Raw genomic sequence first — 16,572 nt, 5'->3', positions numbered from 1 at the left:
GCCAGCTAGAAGTAGAGCAGGTGCCTGCTAGAAGGAGAGCAGGTGCCTGCTAGAAGGAGAGCAGGTGCCGGCTAGAAGGAGGGCAGGTGCCGGGTAGATGGAGGGCAGGTGCCGGGTAGATGGAGGGCAGGTGCCGGCAAGATGGAGGGCAGGTGCCGGCAAGATGGAGGGCAGGTGCCGGCAAGATGGAGCGCAGGTGCCGGCTAGAAGGAGAGCAGGTGCCAGCTAGAAGGAGAGCAGGTGCCAGCTAGAAGTAGAGCAGGTGCCTGCTAGAAGGAGAGCAGGTGCCTGCTAGAAGGAGAGCAGGTGCCGGCTAGAAGGAGGGCAGGTGCCGGGTAGATGGAGGGCAGGTGCCGGGTAGATGGAGGGCAGGTGCCGGCAAGATGGAGGGCAGGTGCCGGCAAGATGGAGGGCAGGTGCCGGCTAGATGGAGAGCAGGTGCCGGCTAGAAGGAGAGCAGTTGCCGGCTAGAAGGAGGGCAGGTGCCGGCTAGAAGGAGGGCAGGTGCCGGCAAGATGGAGGGCAGGTGCCGGCTAGATGGAGGGCAGGTGCCGGCTAGATGGAGGGCGGGTGCCGGCTAGATGGAGGGCGGGTGCCGGCTAGATGGAGGGCGGGTGCCGGCTAGATGGAGGGCGGGTGCCGGCTAGATGGAGGGCGGGTGCCGGCTAGATGGAGGGCGGGTGGCGGCTAGATGGAGGGCAGGTGGCGGCTAGATGGAGGGCAGGTGCCGGCTAGATGGAGGGCAGGTGCCGGCTAGATGGAGGGCAGGTGCCGGCTAGATGGAGCGCAGGTGCCGGCTAGATGGAGGGCAGCTGCCGGCTAGATGGAGGGCAGGTGCCGGCTGGATGGAGGGCAGGTGCCGGCTAGATGGAGGGCAGGTGCCGGCTAGATGGAGGGCAGGTGCCGGCTAGATGGAGGGCAGGTGCCGGCTAGATGGAGGGCAGGTGCCGGCTAGATGGAGGGCAGGCGCCGGCTAGATGGAGGGCAGGAGGGCAGGTGCCGGCTAGATGGAGGGCAGGAGGGCAGGTGCCGGCAAGATGGAGGGCAGGTGCCAGCTAGATGGAGGGCAGGTGCCGGCTAGATGGAGGGCAGGTGCCGGCTAGATGGAGGGCAGGTGCCGGCTAGATGGAGGGCAGGAGGGCAGGTGCCGGCTAGATGGAGGGCAGGAGGGCAGGTGCCGGCTAGATGGAGGGCAGGAGGGCAGGTGCTGGCAAGATGGAGGGCAGGAGGGCAGGTGCTGGCAAGATGGAGGGCAGGTGCCGGCTAGATGGAGGGCAGGAGGGCAGGTGCCGGCAAGATGGAGGGCAGGAGGGCAGGTGCTGGCAAGATGGAGGGCAGGAGGGCAGGTGCCGGCTAGATGGAGGGCAGGAGGGCAGGTGCCGGCTAGATGGAGGGCAGGAGGGCAGGTGCCGGCTAGATGGAGGGCAGGTGCCGGCTAGATGGAGGGCATGTGCCGGCTAGATGGAGGGCAGGTGCCGGCTAGATGGAGGGCAGGTGCCGGCTAGATGGAGAGCAGGCGCCGGCAAGATGGCGCGCAGGCGCCGGCAAGATGGCGCGCAGGTGCCGGCAAGATGGAGCGCGGGTGCCGGCAAGATGGAGCGCGGGTGCCGGCAAGATGGAGGGCAGGTGCCGGCTTGATGGAGGGCAGGAGGGCAGGTGCCGGCTAGATGGAGGGCAGGTGCCGGCTTGATGGAGGGCAGGTGCCGGCTTGATGGAGGGCAGGAGGGCAGGTGCCGGCTAGATGGAGGGCAGGAGGGCAGGTGCTGGCAAGATGGAGGGCAGGTGCCGGCTTGATGGAGGGCAGGAGGGCAGGTGCCGGCTAGATGGAGGGCAGGAGGGCAGGTGCCGGCTAGATGGAGGGCAGGAGGGCAGGTGCCGGCTAGATGGAGGGCAGGTGCCGGCTAGATGGAGGGCAGGTGCCGGCTAGATGGAGGGCAGGTGCCGGCTAGATGGAGGGCAGGTGCCGGCTAGATGGAGGGCAGGTGCCGGCTAGATGGAGCGCAGGTGCCGGCAAGATGGCGCGCAGGTGCCGGCAAGATGGCGCGCAGGTGCCGGCTAGATGGCGCGCAGGTGCCGGCTAGATGGCGCGCAGGTGCCGGCTAGATGGCGCGCAGGTGCCGGCTAGATGGCGCGCAGGTGCCGGCTAGATGGCGCGCAGGTGCCGGCTAGATGGAGCGCAGGTGCCGGCTAGATGGCGCGCAGGTGCCGGCTAGATGGAGGGCAGGTGCCGGCTAGATGGAGGGCAGGTGCCGGCTAGATGGAGGGCAGGTGCCGGCTAGATGGAGGGCAGGTGCCGGCTAGATGGAGGGCAGGTGCCGGCTAGATGGAGGGCAGGTGCCGGCTAGATGGAGGGCAGGTGCCGGCAAGATGGCGCGCAGGTGCTGGCTAGATGGCGCGCAGGTGCCGGCTAGATGGCGCGCAGGTGCCGGCTAGATGGCGCGCAGGTGCCGGCTAGATGGCGCGCAGGTGCCGGCTAGATGGAGGGCAGGTGCCGGCTAGATGGAGGGCAGGTGCCGGCTAGATGGAGGGAGGGCAGGTGCCGGCTAGATGGAGGGCAGGTGCCGGCTAGATGGAGGGCAGGTGCCGGCTAGATGGAGGGCAGGTGCCGGCTAGATGGAGGGCAGGTGCCGGCTAGATGGAGGGCAGGTGCCGGCTAGATGGCGCGCAGGTGCCGGCTAGATGGCGCGCAGGTGCCGGCTAGATGGAGGGCAGGTGCCGGCTAGATGGAGGGCAGGTGCCGGCTAGATGGCGCGCAGGTGCCGGCAAGATGGAGCGCAGGTGCCGGCTAGATGGAGGGCAGGTGCCGGCTAGATGGAGGGCAGGTGCCGGCTAGATGGAGGGCAGGTGCCGGCTAGATGGAGGGCAGGTGCCGGCTAGATGGAGGGCAGGTGCCGGCTAGATGGAGGGCAGGTGCCGGCTAGATGGAGGGCAGGCGCCGGCTTCTGCACTTTATCCACCATGTAGACGCAGTGAGGGCTTAGCTTGTGACTCTTCTTCAGTGACTGCTGGTTCTGTACTCTGACTAATTCCTGGTGGAAAATGATTACATTCTACTGTGGAAATTATGTGAATGTGTTCATGAAATGTTGTATGGGGGGGGAGTGGGGTGGGGTTAAGTTACTGTGAAAAAAATGTCCAACCGAAAACAGTAAAGATTAAACGATGAACTACTGCTTAGTACATAGGTCATATTGTTTGTAGTTTTGTTGCATGGTGCTTCGGGGCAAGAGCATACGGTGTGTGCTTTTCCAAGAAGGAAGGAAAATGCCATTGAATCCACCTTGAGGGGATACGATAGGTGGAGAAGTGAGCAGTAAGCAGCTGTGTGGACTTGCCACTGATGGAAGCGCGTGAGAAGGGACACAATGCTGCATGGTGGTTTGCTTTTACTTGGTGATTTTGATGATGCTTTCTGCCTTCTTTTATCCCTCCCTGTGCAGTGCTAAAGCTGGGTCCAGAGGCATTTAAATTTGACGGTGGAGCTGAAGCGGTGGCGGTGCGGCAGAACGAGAAGTACTACATTCTGCGGCCAGAGGTGATCGAGACCTACTGGTACATGTGGAGGTTCACGCATGACCCCAAGTACCGCCAGTGGGGCTGGGAGGCCGCGCAGGTGAGTCCTATACCGGAACGCTCCGCTGGAAGGTATTGGCAGCGGCTGCAACCTTGAGGGAACTCTGGCTGTACAACTGGCCCAAGCAATGCTTCCTGTAGCAAACTTGTCACTGTCTCCCTTGCTGTTAACATGCAGTTACTACCCATAGGTTCCCCTTTTTAGTGCAAGTATCCCAAGTATTTCCTCTTCCGGCCCAGCCACGCCGATCAGCCCCTGTGCACACTCGTGTGTGGTGAGGGATGTGGCAGTTCAATTCTGCTCAGAGTGGTCTCGGATTGGTCTTTCTAAATTGACTTTTTTCACACCCCTATATGCATTATTGTGCTAATCTGTTGAAGCTCTGTCAAATCTACAGAGCGTTCTGACATTTTGCAGCGTTTGTTCGAACCATCAGGGCGTTGGCATCTGGGATACCGGTTCCCTAGGTCCGAAGCTTAGGTAAAATATTACTAGACTAGTCAAACAATTCCAGTGTAACTGGGCCTCCTACAAAACAGAAAAAAACTCATTGCTCAAAAAAAATTCTAGATTTCCGTGTGACTTCTTCAGAAAAGCCCAGAACTGAGCTGCCAGAATCAGGGCGGTGACCCAGGAAAGGGCCGAGCAGATCTCCTCCCAGAAGATATTGGGCAGGGTCCTTTCTGCAAAGAGCTGCCAGCTCCTTTCTGTGGTTTGGTCTTCCGGGACCATAAAACGTTACTGCAGCTTTTCGTGAAGCCAATTTCATGGAGACTTGGACTACAAGTGAAAAATGGTGGTGAGGTTGTGATGAAAGTTTCATGCACCCATCTCCTCAGTGTTAAGTTGTGTGATGCGTGGATGGCCTCTTTCCCGGTGGCATGTCGGCGGCTGACACCACATCGGGTTCTTTGTCGCCCCCATCTTGAAGACACTCATTGGGGTAGAGAGTTGGTGTGTTAGGGCTCTAGAGCATTTATTTTCGTTTCATGTTGGGTTCCAGCATCCCTCCTATCTTTTGGAAGCATTCAGATCCGTTTTGATTTGTGTTTCAAACACTCAGCACACATGAACATCTGCTATTCATTGTTCCACTATTGGCACAACTTGTGATCTCAAATGTGCTCACAGCAAGCCGATCACTAAATACATGTTGGGGTTGTCCAACACCATGCTGTCACCCATCGTCTGTACCATAAAGACCTTCTGATATGACCCTCGGAGCAAGGGGCCCTGGGACTGATGGTGTCAGCGCTTTAATCCGCAGTTATGAACATCGGGCAACCTTCATTGACTCTGCTTTCTGAGGCACAGAGGCTGGGAGGTAATGCCTCAGAGCTACCCTTTGAAAGGGACCCATCACTTCCTCTGGATTCCTTGCCCCGCTCTCACTTGAGCAGTATCTTGGGTATTTTATTCCCCTACTTGAAGTTGTGGAAAAAAGACCAATGAGGATTGACTGGACTACCTTGTATTCCAGGCAGAGTGGCTGACGTGGCCAGTTTTGCAGTACGATTCAGCGCGCAAATCGACCAGAATATTTATCACTCTCTTAGTGTGCTGAATGTCATGTGTTGCGCCCAATATAAGCCCTGTGTGTGCCGCAATAACTGGTTCCACACCACCAAGGGGGCAGATTGTTCACGTATTACACAACCTTCTGCTTTGGGATGTGTGGGGCATGTATTTTGCCCATCCCTTATGACCTTGCAGTCTACCAGGCTGGGACAGGTGAAGTTTGTGTGGGAGGAGATAGCAAAAGGGTTGGCCGTGTAGTAGCAGATAGAGCCAGGGCTAGTTGTTGGAGGCCCCTAAAATGTGCCAATGAACGCCTGTGGTGACAGCCTGAGCCTTGGAAGCCATAACTAGGGTCTGCTGCTTTCTTCTCTCCCCATGTACAGGCCATCGAAAAGTACTGCAGAGTCAGCGGGGGCTTCTCCGGGGTCAAGGATGTCTACTCGTCCTCTCCAGCCTACGATGATGTGCAGCAAAGCTTCTTCCTTGCGGAAACGTTAAAGTAAGTCCTGGAACCTTGCTTCAGTCCATGTGGTGGTGAAATTTCCCTACCCTATTGTGTATGCATCCTGTGTGTTGATGAAAAGGGACAGATAGTTAACCTGAAGAAATAAAGACACTTTGAGGAAGACTTTGTGTGGTTGAAACACGTGTTGGCTGTCTGTTGATGTTTTTTGGACCCATCAAATTAAAACTTTCAAAGATAACCTTCCAAGGAGCCATTGTGTTTGTGCAATTTGACTGAAGCCAGCTGGTGCATGAACTGTTATGTTGATTTGTACCGCGCGCCGCTTCCACCCAAGGGCAGTCTCCAGGCCCTCACAAGGCTCTGCAAGAGAAGAGGGTTGGGTGTGTTAGTGAGGATACGATGATCGGATAGATTCAGAACCAGGAGTAACTGGCGTCTCTGAGCGTTGTCTTGCATGTGGGAGTTGGTGAGGGATCCCTCTGCGTGTTGTAACCGTATGGTTATGACTCAGTGCCTCTGCTGTGTGTGTCGTATGGAGTTTGGGTGGGGTTTTTAGTTGTGCGCACTACTTATGCTACTACTTGGGATTTTCTAGGTGCATAATTTGCACATAGGTATTTTCCCTGAGTCTGTCTGTTGACTGGGCTGACTTCTCTTAGTCGATAACTCTAGTTGTGCGGTGGGGAATGTGGGTGGTGGGGTATTCTGGTCCTCCTTGATTTCGCCGCTGTTATCTGTGACTGCGTCCCTTAGTGTGCTTCTTTTGGTCTGCTATGTTTTAGCCGTCGGCCCTTTGCGCTTGCCATATACTTCTGTGGTGTTGATTAGAGCGCAATAAGGTCTTGACAAACCTCTTCATGATAAAATAGCACTATTTTATAAAGATGACTCAAACCATGCACAAATAACATAGTACACCAATGTTCTCCATCTTGAATGGAAGCCTACAAAAACCAACACGTAGTGTATGAGAGTAAAAAGATTGCCACTGAAAAGACACAGTATAAGAAAATGCACCCGATTGTAGTCATTGTCACACAGCGTGCAACCTTATGCACCCTTCCCATTACTACTTTCACACCATTCACTCCTCTTCAGAAGACAATAGCCACTCCAAATGATCCACACTTGCTGCAGGGTCGATAGCCATATAGCATTCGTCTTTATATATAATTCATTTAGGATGTCTGTGCATTGGGGACTGAGTACAGCCATCCATACCCTGCTTGCCTGATTCCCTTCCTCTCCTAAAGGTCTGACTAAATAGGGCTCAAAGGGAGCGATTGATATTGCGGCAATTTTATCCTTGCATCCAAATAGAAATACTGCCTGAATCAGTATGTGGTTCGTGGTTACAAACATTTTTGTGTAGGGGAGAGTGTTGTGAAAAATGAAATGAGCAGCCAAGCCCATTGTGTGTTATGCTCTTAGTGAGTCAAGCACGCAGACCTTTTATCACAAACACACATGTGAAAAATAAATCTATTTGGTCATTCTTAAGTTTCCAAATTTCTCTTTGACCTTTAGGCAAAGCAGCCAGGTACCATCATTGATTCTATTGGTACCCTTGCCCAAAAGCATATTTCGAAAGAGTGCAATAGGAGTGTCCCGGATTGCCCATCGTGGAATGCTAATCTATCCAAAATTATTTAAATGGTTATTCTAGGTTGTGATAATGTTAGCAAGACAAGAGTACAGTTCTTTTTTTTTGTCTGGACAATATGCACTGGAAGTGATCATTTGAAATTAACTTTTTAAAGAGACAGTTTGTAATGTTAGTACAATTAAATAATGTCCTTACTTTCAAACTCTAGAAATCCTACAGAGCCTATATCTGCCCATCCCCCATAGGACAATGCACCCTGACTGTGATTGTGACATTGCAGCAGGACACGCGTGATGACAGTGTGTGTGCCCACCTCCGGGGGGGAGGAGCGGGGGGGGGGGTGCATGTCACTGATGGTCTCATTCTACTGTTAACCATAAAAGACCCAGCTACTCGCCTAATTTGCAGCAGGCCAAGCATCCCTCACACACCCACAACCAATGCAATACAGTGTCCGACAATGCAAGCTTCCCTCCCGTGAAACATCGCAGGTGAAGTACAAGCTGCAGGCGTGCAAACTCTAGCCATGGTGCATGCACACAATAGGGTCCACTCTGCAACAATGCAAGGTCCCCTCACCCCCTGTGAAACAGCACAGGTGAAGTACACGCTTCTGGAGGGAAAACTCTAGCCATGGTGCATGCACAAAATAGGGTCCACTCTGCGGCAATGCTAGCTCCCCCCGTTCCCCTTGAAACACAGGTGAAGTACAAGCTGCCAAAGGGCAAACTGTAGCCATGGTGCGTGCACAAAATAGGGACCACAAACTGTAGCCATGGTGCATGCACAAAATAGGGTCCACTCTGCAACAATGCAAGCTCCTGCCAGCCCACGTCAAACAGCACAGGTGAAGTACAAGCTGCCAGAGGGCAAACTCTAGCCAATGTGCATGCACAAAATATGGGTACGCTTCAACAATGCAAGCTTCCCCCACCCCCCGTAAAACGGCATAGGTGAAGTACCAGCTGCCAGAGGGCAAACTCTAGCCATGGTGCATGCACAAAATAGGGTCCACTCTGCAGCAATGCTAGCTCCCCCCACTCCTCATGAAACACAGGTGAAGCACAAGTTGCCGGAGGGCAAACTGTAGCCATGGTGCATGCACAAAATAGGGCCACTCTGCAACAATGCAAGCTCCCGCCAGCCACGTGAAACAGCACAGGTGAAGTACAAGCTGCCGGAGGGCAAACTCTAGCCATGGTGCATGCACAAAATAGGGTCCACTCTGCAACAATACAAGCTCCCCCCACTTCCTGTGAAACAGCACAGGTGAAGTACAAGCTGCCAAAGGGCAAACTGTAGCCATGGTGCGTGCACAAAATAGGTTCCACTCTGCAACAATGCAAGCTCCCCCCACTTCCCATGAAACAGCACAGTTGAAGTACAAGCTGCCAAAGGGCAAACTGTAGCCATGGTGCGTGCACAAAATAGGGACCACAAACTGTAGCCATGGTGCATGCACAAAATAGGGTCCACTCTGCAACAATGCAAGCTCCTGCCAGCCCACGTGAAACAGCACAGGTGAAGTACAAGCTGCCGGAGGGCAAACTCTAGCCAATGTGCATGCACAAAATATGGGTACGCTGCAACAATGCAAGCTTCCCCCAACCCCGTAAAACGGCACAGGTGAAGAACCAGCTGCCAGAGGGCAAACTCTAGCCATGGTGCATGCACAAAATAGGGTCCACTCTGCAGCAATGCTAGCTCCCCCCACTCCCCTTGAAACACAGGTGAAGCACAAGTTGCCGGAGGGCAAACTGTAGCCATGGTGCGTGCACAAAATAGGGTACACAAACTGTAGCCATGGTGCATGCACAAAATAGGATCCACTCTGCAACAATGCAAACTCCTCCCAATCCCCGTGAAACAGCACAGGTGAAGTACAAGTTGCCGGAGGGCAAACTGTAGCCATGGTGCATGCACAAAATAGGGCCACTCTGCAACAATACAAGCTCCCCACAGCACAGGTGAAGTATAAGCTGCCAGCGGGCGAACTCTAGCCATGGTGCATGCACAAAATAGGGTCCACTCTGCAACAATGCAAGCTCCTGCCAGCCCACGTGAAACAGCACAGGTGAAGTACAAGCTGCCGGAGGGCAAACTCTAGCCAATGTGCATGCACAAAATATGGGTCCGCTGCAACAATGCAAGCTTCCCCCAACCCCGTAAAACGGCACAGGTGAAGTACCAGCTGCCAGAGGGCAAACTCTAGCCATGGTGCATGCACAAAATAGGGTCCACTCTGCAGCAATGCTAGCTCCCCCCACTCCCCTTGAAACACAGGTGAAGCACAAGTTGCCGGAGGGCAAACTGTAGCCATGGTGCATGCACAAAATAGGATCCACTCTGCAACAATGCAAACTCCTCCCAATCCCCGTGAAACAGCACAGGTGAAGTACAAGTTGCCGGAGGGCAAACTGTAGCCATGGTGCATGCACAAAATAGGGCCACTCTGCAACAATACAAGCTTCTCTCCCACACATGGCAGGGTGCATGATTGCAAGCATCCCTCACACACACACACCAGGTGTGGGATCAGTGGAGTGGGAGCATGAGGAGAAGTGCGCTATTCCTTCAATTGTTGGTAAAAAGTGATAACCAATTTGGAATAACAAACAACTTTGTAAATGACCCTAAATTAGCGACAAATACCGAATGTTTTATTTAAAATATATCAGAAGGGGGTTAGGGTGGGGTTATAGACCCAGGGAAACAGTGAGTGGGAGCGGACCCCCACCCAAATAAAAAAACAGTATTTTGCGTTATTTTCGGGTTGTGAAAAAAGTTTTAAGCATTAAGGGAAAGGCAATCCAGGTGGGAGCACCAGAGCAGCACATGGACGGGGTCCCTGGCACCAAGAGGCGGGCATAGAAGGGGCGCCTCTGGCACAGTCAATGCTGCACATGGACAGGATCACTGGCACTAATGGAAAGGCATATAGAGGACGTCCAGGAAGAACAGTCAGTGCGCCACATGGACAGCATCACTGGCATGAAGGTAAAGGTGTAGAGGGGACGTCCAGGAAGAACAGTCAGTGCGCCACATGGACAGGATCACTGGCATGAAGGTAAAGGTGTAGAGGGGACGTCCAGGAAGAACAGTCAGTGCGCCACATGGACAGGATCACTGGCATTAAGGTAAAGGCGTAGAGGGGACGTCCAGGAAGAACAGTCAGTGCGCCACATGGACAGCATCACTGGCATTAAGGTAAAGGCGTAGAGGGGACGTCCAGGAAGAACAGTCAGTGCTGCACATGGACAGGATCACTGGCATTAAGGTAAAGGCGTAGAGGGGACGTCCAGGAAGAACAGTGAGTGCGCCACATGGACAGGATCACTGGCATTAAGGTAAAGGCGTAGAGGGGACGTCCAGGAAGAACAGTGAGTGCGCCACATGGACAGGATCACTGGCATTAAGGTAAAGGCGTAGAGGGGACGTCCAGGAAGAACAGTCAGTGCTGCACATGGACAGGATCACTGGCATTAAGGTAAAGGCGTAGAGGGGACGTCCAGGAAGAACAGTGAGTGCGCCACATGGACAGGATCACTGGCATTAAGGTAAAGGCGTAGAGGGGACGTCCAGGAAGAACAGTCAGTGCGCCACATGGACAGCATCACTGGCATTAAGGTAAAGGTGTAGAGGGGAAGTCCAGGAAGAACAGTCAAGGCTGCACATGGACAGGATCACTGGCATTATGGTAAAGGCGTAGAGGGGACGTCCAGGAAGAACAGTCAGTGCGCCACATGGACAGGATCACTGGCATTAAGGTAAAGGCGTAGAGGGGACGTCCAGGAAGAACAGTCAGTGCGCCACATGGACAGCATCACTGGCATTAAGGTAAAGGCGTAGAGGGGACGTCCAGGAAGAACAGTCAGTGCGCCACATGGACAGCATCACTGGCATTATGGTAAAGGTGTAGAGGGGACGTCCAGGAAGAACAGTCAGTGCTGCACATGGACAGGATCACTGGCATGAAGGTAAAGGTGTAGAGGGGACGTCCAGGAAGAACAGTCAAGGCTGCACATGGACAGCATCACTGGCATTAAGGTAAAGGTATGGAGGGGACGTCCAGGAAGAACAGTCAGTGCTGCACATGGACAGCATCACTGGCATTAAAGTAAAGGTGTAGAGGGGACGTCCAGGAAGAACAGTCAAGGCTGCACATGGACAGGATCACTGGCATTATGGTAAAGGTGTAGAGGGGACGTCCAGGAAGAACAGTCAGTGCGCCACATGGACAGCATCACTGGCATTATGGTAAAGGTGTAGAGGGGACGTCCAGGAAGAACAGTCAAGGCTGCACATGGACAGCATCACTGGCATTAAGGTAAAGGTGTAGAGGGGACGTCCAGGAAGAACAGTCAGTGCGCCACATGGACAGGATCACTGGCATGAAGGTAAAGGTGTAGAGGGGACGTCCAGGAAGAACAGTCAAGGCTGCACATGGACAGGATCACTGGCATTATGGTAAAGGTGTAGAGGGGACGTCCAGGAAGAACAGTCAGTGCGCCACATGGACAGCATCACTGGCATTATGGTAAAGGTGTAGAGGGGGCGTCCAGGAAGAACAGTCAAGGCTGCACATGGACAGCATCACTGGCATTAAGGTAAAGGTGTAGAGGGGACGTCCAGGAAGAACAGTCAGTGCGCCACATGGACAGCATCACTGGCATTATGGTAAAGGTGTAGAGGGGGCGTCCAGGAAGAACAGTCAAGGCTGCACATGGACAGCATCACTGGCATTAAGGTAAAGGTGTATAGGGGACGTCCAGGAAGAACAGTCAGTGCGCCACATGGACAGGATCACTGGCATTAAGGTAAAGGCGTAGAGGGGACGTCCAGGAAGAACAGTCAAGGCTGCACATGGACAGGATCACTGGCATTATGGTAAAGGTGTAGAGGGGACGTCCAGGTAGAACAGTTAGTGCGCCACATGGACAGCATCACTGGCATTATGGTAAAGGTGTAGAGGGGGCGTCCAGGAAGAACAGTCAGTGCGCCACATGGACAGGATCACTGGCATGAAGGTAAAGGTGTAGAGGGGACGTCCAGGAAGAACAGTCAGTGCTGCACATGGACAGGATCACTGGCATTAAGGTAAAGGTGTAGAGGGGAAGTCCAGGAAGAACAGTCAGTGCGCCACATGGACAGGATCACTGGCATGAAGGTAAAGGTGTAGAGGGGACGTCCAGGAAGAACAGTCAAGGCTGCACATGGACAGGATCACTGGCATTATGGTAAAGGTGTAGAGGGGACGTCCAGGAAGAACAGTTAGTGCTGCACATGGACAGCATCACTGGCATTAAGGTAAAGGCGTAGAGGGGACCAGGGAGCAGAGAGAGCGCTTTGTGGGTGGTTTGCATCACTTAGAGCTGCAGCGCACCGCAGCTAATCATGTGTCCATGCAGAGAGACTCATGGCAATGAGTTATCGGGCATGTGCCTGGGTTAGCATGGGTTGGTGAATGCGAGTGATATCAATAGAAATGCCATTGCGAGGAATCCATTTATTGCAAAGACGCAAGCTCTGCAGTGGTGGACTCGATAGTCCACTGTGACTTTACCCTATCCTCTGCGCCACCCTATGCGCTACTAGTATCCAGCTTTAAAAAGAAACATTTCTTCACAATTACAATATGTGCGAAGTTTGCAAACTTCTTAAAAATCCCATTTCCCAAGGTACACGTGTCAGCCTTTCATCCTTTACACGGTGGAAAAAAAGTGTCACTGCAGAAGGTAATAACAGCTGTTAGTGACCGCCTCAAGGGGAGGGCACTTTAAATGTAATTTACAAATTCTATTTCATCTGAGTACTTCAGTGCTTCTATAAAGCGCTGCACACAACGCTGGTGACCATTAGACCTGAAGCCCCACCAAAACCTGGTGGACTGCGCACTTTATGACAATCACCCAGGCTAAGCTGGGGAGTGCCCTCCGCAGTTACCCATTACACTGTGACCGTAGTAAGATACCTCAGCTGGTTAATATGTTTGCCGCTGAGATGTTGCCAATCACCTGGTCCCATTGAATGATTGCACACCAGACTCCCCGCTTTCCTCAAGCCTCCCCCCAATCATTATAGAGCCAAAGGTATGCAGTTTTAGTTCACTGGTGTAAGGGCAATTGTTGTCATCCTTATCAGTTGCCTCTCTATCTATGGGAAACTGGTTACCCCTCCCTCCCTTACCATTCAACACACTAATGTGTGCACACCGTTCACTTGCAATACTGCTAACCACATTGTAACCAGTTTCCCATAGATCGATCGGCTTTTCAGCTTCTTCCCCAATTGAAAATAGGGGAAAGCCCACAAGAAGATAGACCGTCTTTATCAATTGTCAGTGTTGTGTGTGGTATAGAGGGTATCTCTCCGTACCATTTCCCCGTCCCCTCAGTAACGCCGTAAGGAAGATGACGTCCCTGCACTTGACGTATCTTATTGTGATGAAGATGAACCCGCTGTGATCGGGAGCTGTAGAATCTGTCTAGCCTAACACTGTCCTATGCTGGACCGTCTCAAAGGGTTTCAAAGTGAAAATGTTGATGAGCTCAAATGTTGAACCCTCAATCACCCCCTGAACCAAATCCTTTCATCCCATGTGGCGTGCATTCATGCACTACACATAGTCATTGAAAATGAACCCTTTCCAACCCTAATTTCAGCAGTGGAATGTCGTTGGTTTCTACTGGGTCATCTTCAGGACATTGAAAAAGCAGGTTCAGGTCACATTTCATTACCAATCTGCATATGTTCAAGTTCACAATCTCTGGGGGAGGAGGCGGGAAGTGCAAGCAAGACTCGTATTGTGGAAAGCAAAGGTGTTGCCACTTGTCTGTAAAGGAAAAATGTGGTCATGAATATTGACATAAAAGTGCACAACAGACCTCTATATTTCAAATCTTTGATTCCTTTGTGCGAACTTCCCAATGGAGATTAAATGCTGCAAGATATAAATTTGGCTGTGCCAGGTGAATCGGCGAAGCAATTGTACTTTGATCCAGTTTCATTAAGTAAAGTACAAGTCGCAAGGGTTGCTTTAGTGTACCAACATAAACTGTGTCTTTCCTTAATATCATTGAGCCTGGAGAAAGCCCTGTTAATGGGCGAAATGCTTTGGTGGCCTCAGGGGTGTCCACTATAGGCCAATGGTTTTTAGATATTTTGTAACAGTAAAATAATATGCAATAGTTAGTAAGAAAACTCCTCAAGTGTCTTTTTCTTGTTTGCAAATGGCGGGACTAGATATTCCCACACCCCTCGCTATTTGTAAACCTTGGTTCTGAGTGTCGAGTTCATGAGTAGTTCGTGAACCAGGAGTTCATAGACATTTATTGGAAGCGTTTTTCTTAGGAGCCCTGCACCGCTTGAAGGCCCAAATAATGTATTTTTCGATATTTATTGAGGCAATATGCCCCGGGACTGCGTCAGCCTGCCCCCGAGGGGCATATCGCCATTAGCACCCATGTAGTTTGTCAGCCAGGAGTTTATAGATATTTATTGGAAGTGGTTTTCTTAGTAGTCGCCTAGCACTTGAAGACTGCCTATTTATGTTTTTTGTGGTTTTTATTGAAAATAAGCATTTAACAACCAGAGCTCTTGTATAATTCTTCTGTGTTTGTGTTTCTCCCTAGATATTTGTACCTACTCTTTTCCAGTGATGATCTTCTCCCATTGGACAGCTGGGTCTTCAACACTGAGGCACACCCCCTGCCCGTCCTCCACCTGGCAAACACTACTCTTTCAGGAAACCCAACGTCTCGATAGGAACCTCTGGTGGCAGACAAGGGATAGATGTTCTCTGGACCCGTTTGTTGACATGGACCACAGCGGGCCAGCCGCTTGAGGGGACGCGCCGGGGCATTCACCAACATGCCAGGCTCTGGGTGCGTGGGGAAAAGGCTCGGCAGGTCACATCAGGTTCTTAAGCCATGGCAGAAAAACATCAAAAAATGATTCCATATATTTTTAACTTGACCAAACTGGTACGAGGCTGATAGCCCCCCAAGACCTCGCGAGAGGTATGTTTGACGGGAGGTGAACTCACTACTTCTTGTGGAAGGCACAGTATGTACAGAGGCCGTTTGAAAGACTGGGACAGCATTTCCAAAGGACCTCTTGGCGGTCAGAGACTTGAGGTTCATTCCTCTAAACTCTTGGTTGCTTTCTGCAGCGCATCGTCAACTGGTGCCAGATTTGGCAGACAAGAGTCCACCTACATGTCTTTCTTTCTCTTTCACTTTGATAATCTTAGCGGCATGAGCAAAACAACAATGACAGCAACCAATTATAATTTAGAAAATGAAAGAATATGATGGGCAGCCCCGTTGCCGCCCAGCAACCGCTGTTGCGGAGGGGCTCCGAGGTGCACAGGAATGTCCCGATTACCTGTCCAATGCGCTTGATTCTTTTTCTTTTCTACAGCGGCGTTTCAATAAAGTCTTCATTCCAGTATACTGGCGTACACGTCTCTTAGCCTTATGTTATATTGATTGAATCCTGCCCTCCCTGAAGAAGCCCACCCTATTGTATTGCTATGCCCCCCCCTCCTCTAACCAACTGTTCCATTCTGCTAGTTTTCACCCCTTAACCCTGAGGACAGGTACACACCCTTCCAATGTATTGTTATAGAGAGATGTCACACCGGCAAGAAGGTTGGAGACATAATGGTGGATTTTGGCGGTGGGGGGACTGCATGGCGACTTTAGTGTTGAGGTGGCAGCTGGGCTAGGTAGGTATGTAGCCAGATTTAATGCTGGTGCTATTTGTAACAAGGTATTTCTTTGTCCAAAGAAGGTATGTTTGGGGAACTTCACTTGCAACACAGTATGCCCTGTTACGAAGCACCTGAGGGGTAACAGTCACATCCTGAGCTATCATTGGTTCAGGGTAGTGTGTGTCACTGAAAACATGACCTTCTTCCCTCCTCTCTGACAGCAAGTAGATACAATGGACATGTCTAGTTAGTCACAGTGAGAGAGGGGGGCTGGAGGAAAAGAAAGGCTGACTGAATTCCATTCATTTGGCTAGGTTCAAGTACAGGTCATCCCAGGCCAGGTCAGGCTGTGTCGAAGGCCTCACTGCCGAGTCTGCCCTGTTCAATTTTAGGGTGCCTCCTACATAAGCTGGGCTACAGCGCCCAGCTCTGCACTCCTATTAGAATTCCACCTAGTAGTGTATAATATGTAAACACTTCACCTCCCTCATGTCAGTATGTATGCCAGATTGCACTGTACTGTCTAAGTTCTCAATAATACTATGTTTAAAGGCTGAACGCTGTCTCTATCTGAACTCCCTTGGAGACTTCCTAATTTATCAAGAGTTAAGTGGTGTAATGGGGAATGGGATTGTGTCTTGCAGACACAGGGCCCAACAGTCTCCCATCTCGCTCTTGCAGTTCTCTCCTTCCCT

At 52.0% G+C, this 16,572-nt stretch overlaps 1 protein-coding gene across 1 annotated transcript in view; it reads left to right on the top strand.

Moving 5' to 3' along the window:
• The window catches only part of MAN1A2 (mannosidase alpha class 1A member 2), a 1,471,929-nt gene extending 1,456,314 nt beyond the window's left edge, over nucleotides 1-15,615 (top strand). Inside the window, exons 11-13 of the mRNA XM_069635768.1 lie at nucleotides 3,441-3,613; nucleotides 5,476-5,591; nucleotides 14,796-15,615. Of these exons, the coding sequence (XP_069491869.1) occupies nucleotides 3,441-3,613; nucleotides 5,476-5,591; nucleotides 14,796-14,928 (422 nt within the window). The 3' untranslated portion in view covers nucleotides 14,929-15,615. The remainder of the gene's footprint in view (nucleotides 1-3,440; nucleotides 3,614-5,475; nucleotides 5,592-14,795) is intronic.
• The last annotated feature ends 957 nt before the right edge of the window (nucleotides 15,616-16,572 follow it).

Source organism: Ambystoma mexicanum, chromosome 7p, assembly GCF_040938575.1.
Source record: "Ambystoma mexicanum isolate Mex_15411 chromosome 7p, UKY_AmexF1_1, whole genome shotgun sequence".
Lineage (NCBI taxonomy): Eukaryota > Metazoa > Chordata > Amphibia > Caudata > Ambystomatidae > Ambystoma > Ambystoma mexicanum.
This window is presented reverse-complemented; position numbering and strand designations above follow the sequence as displayed.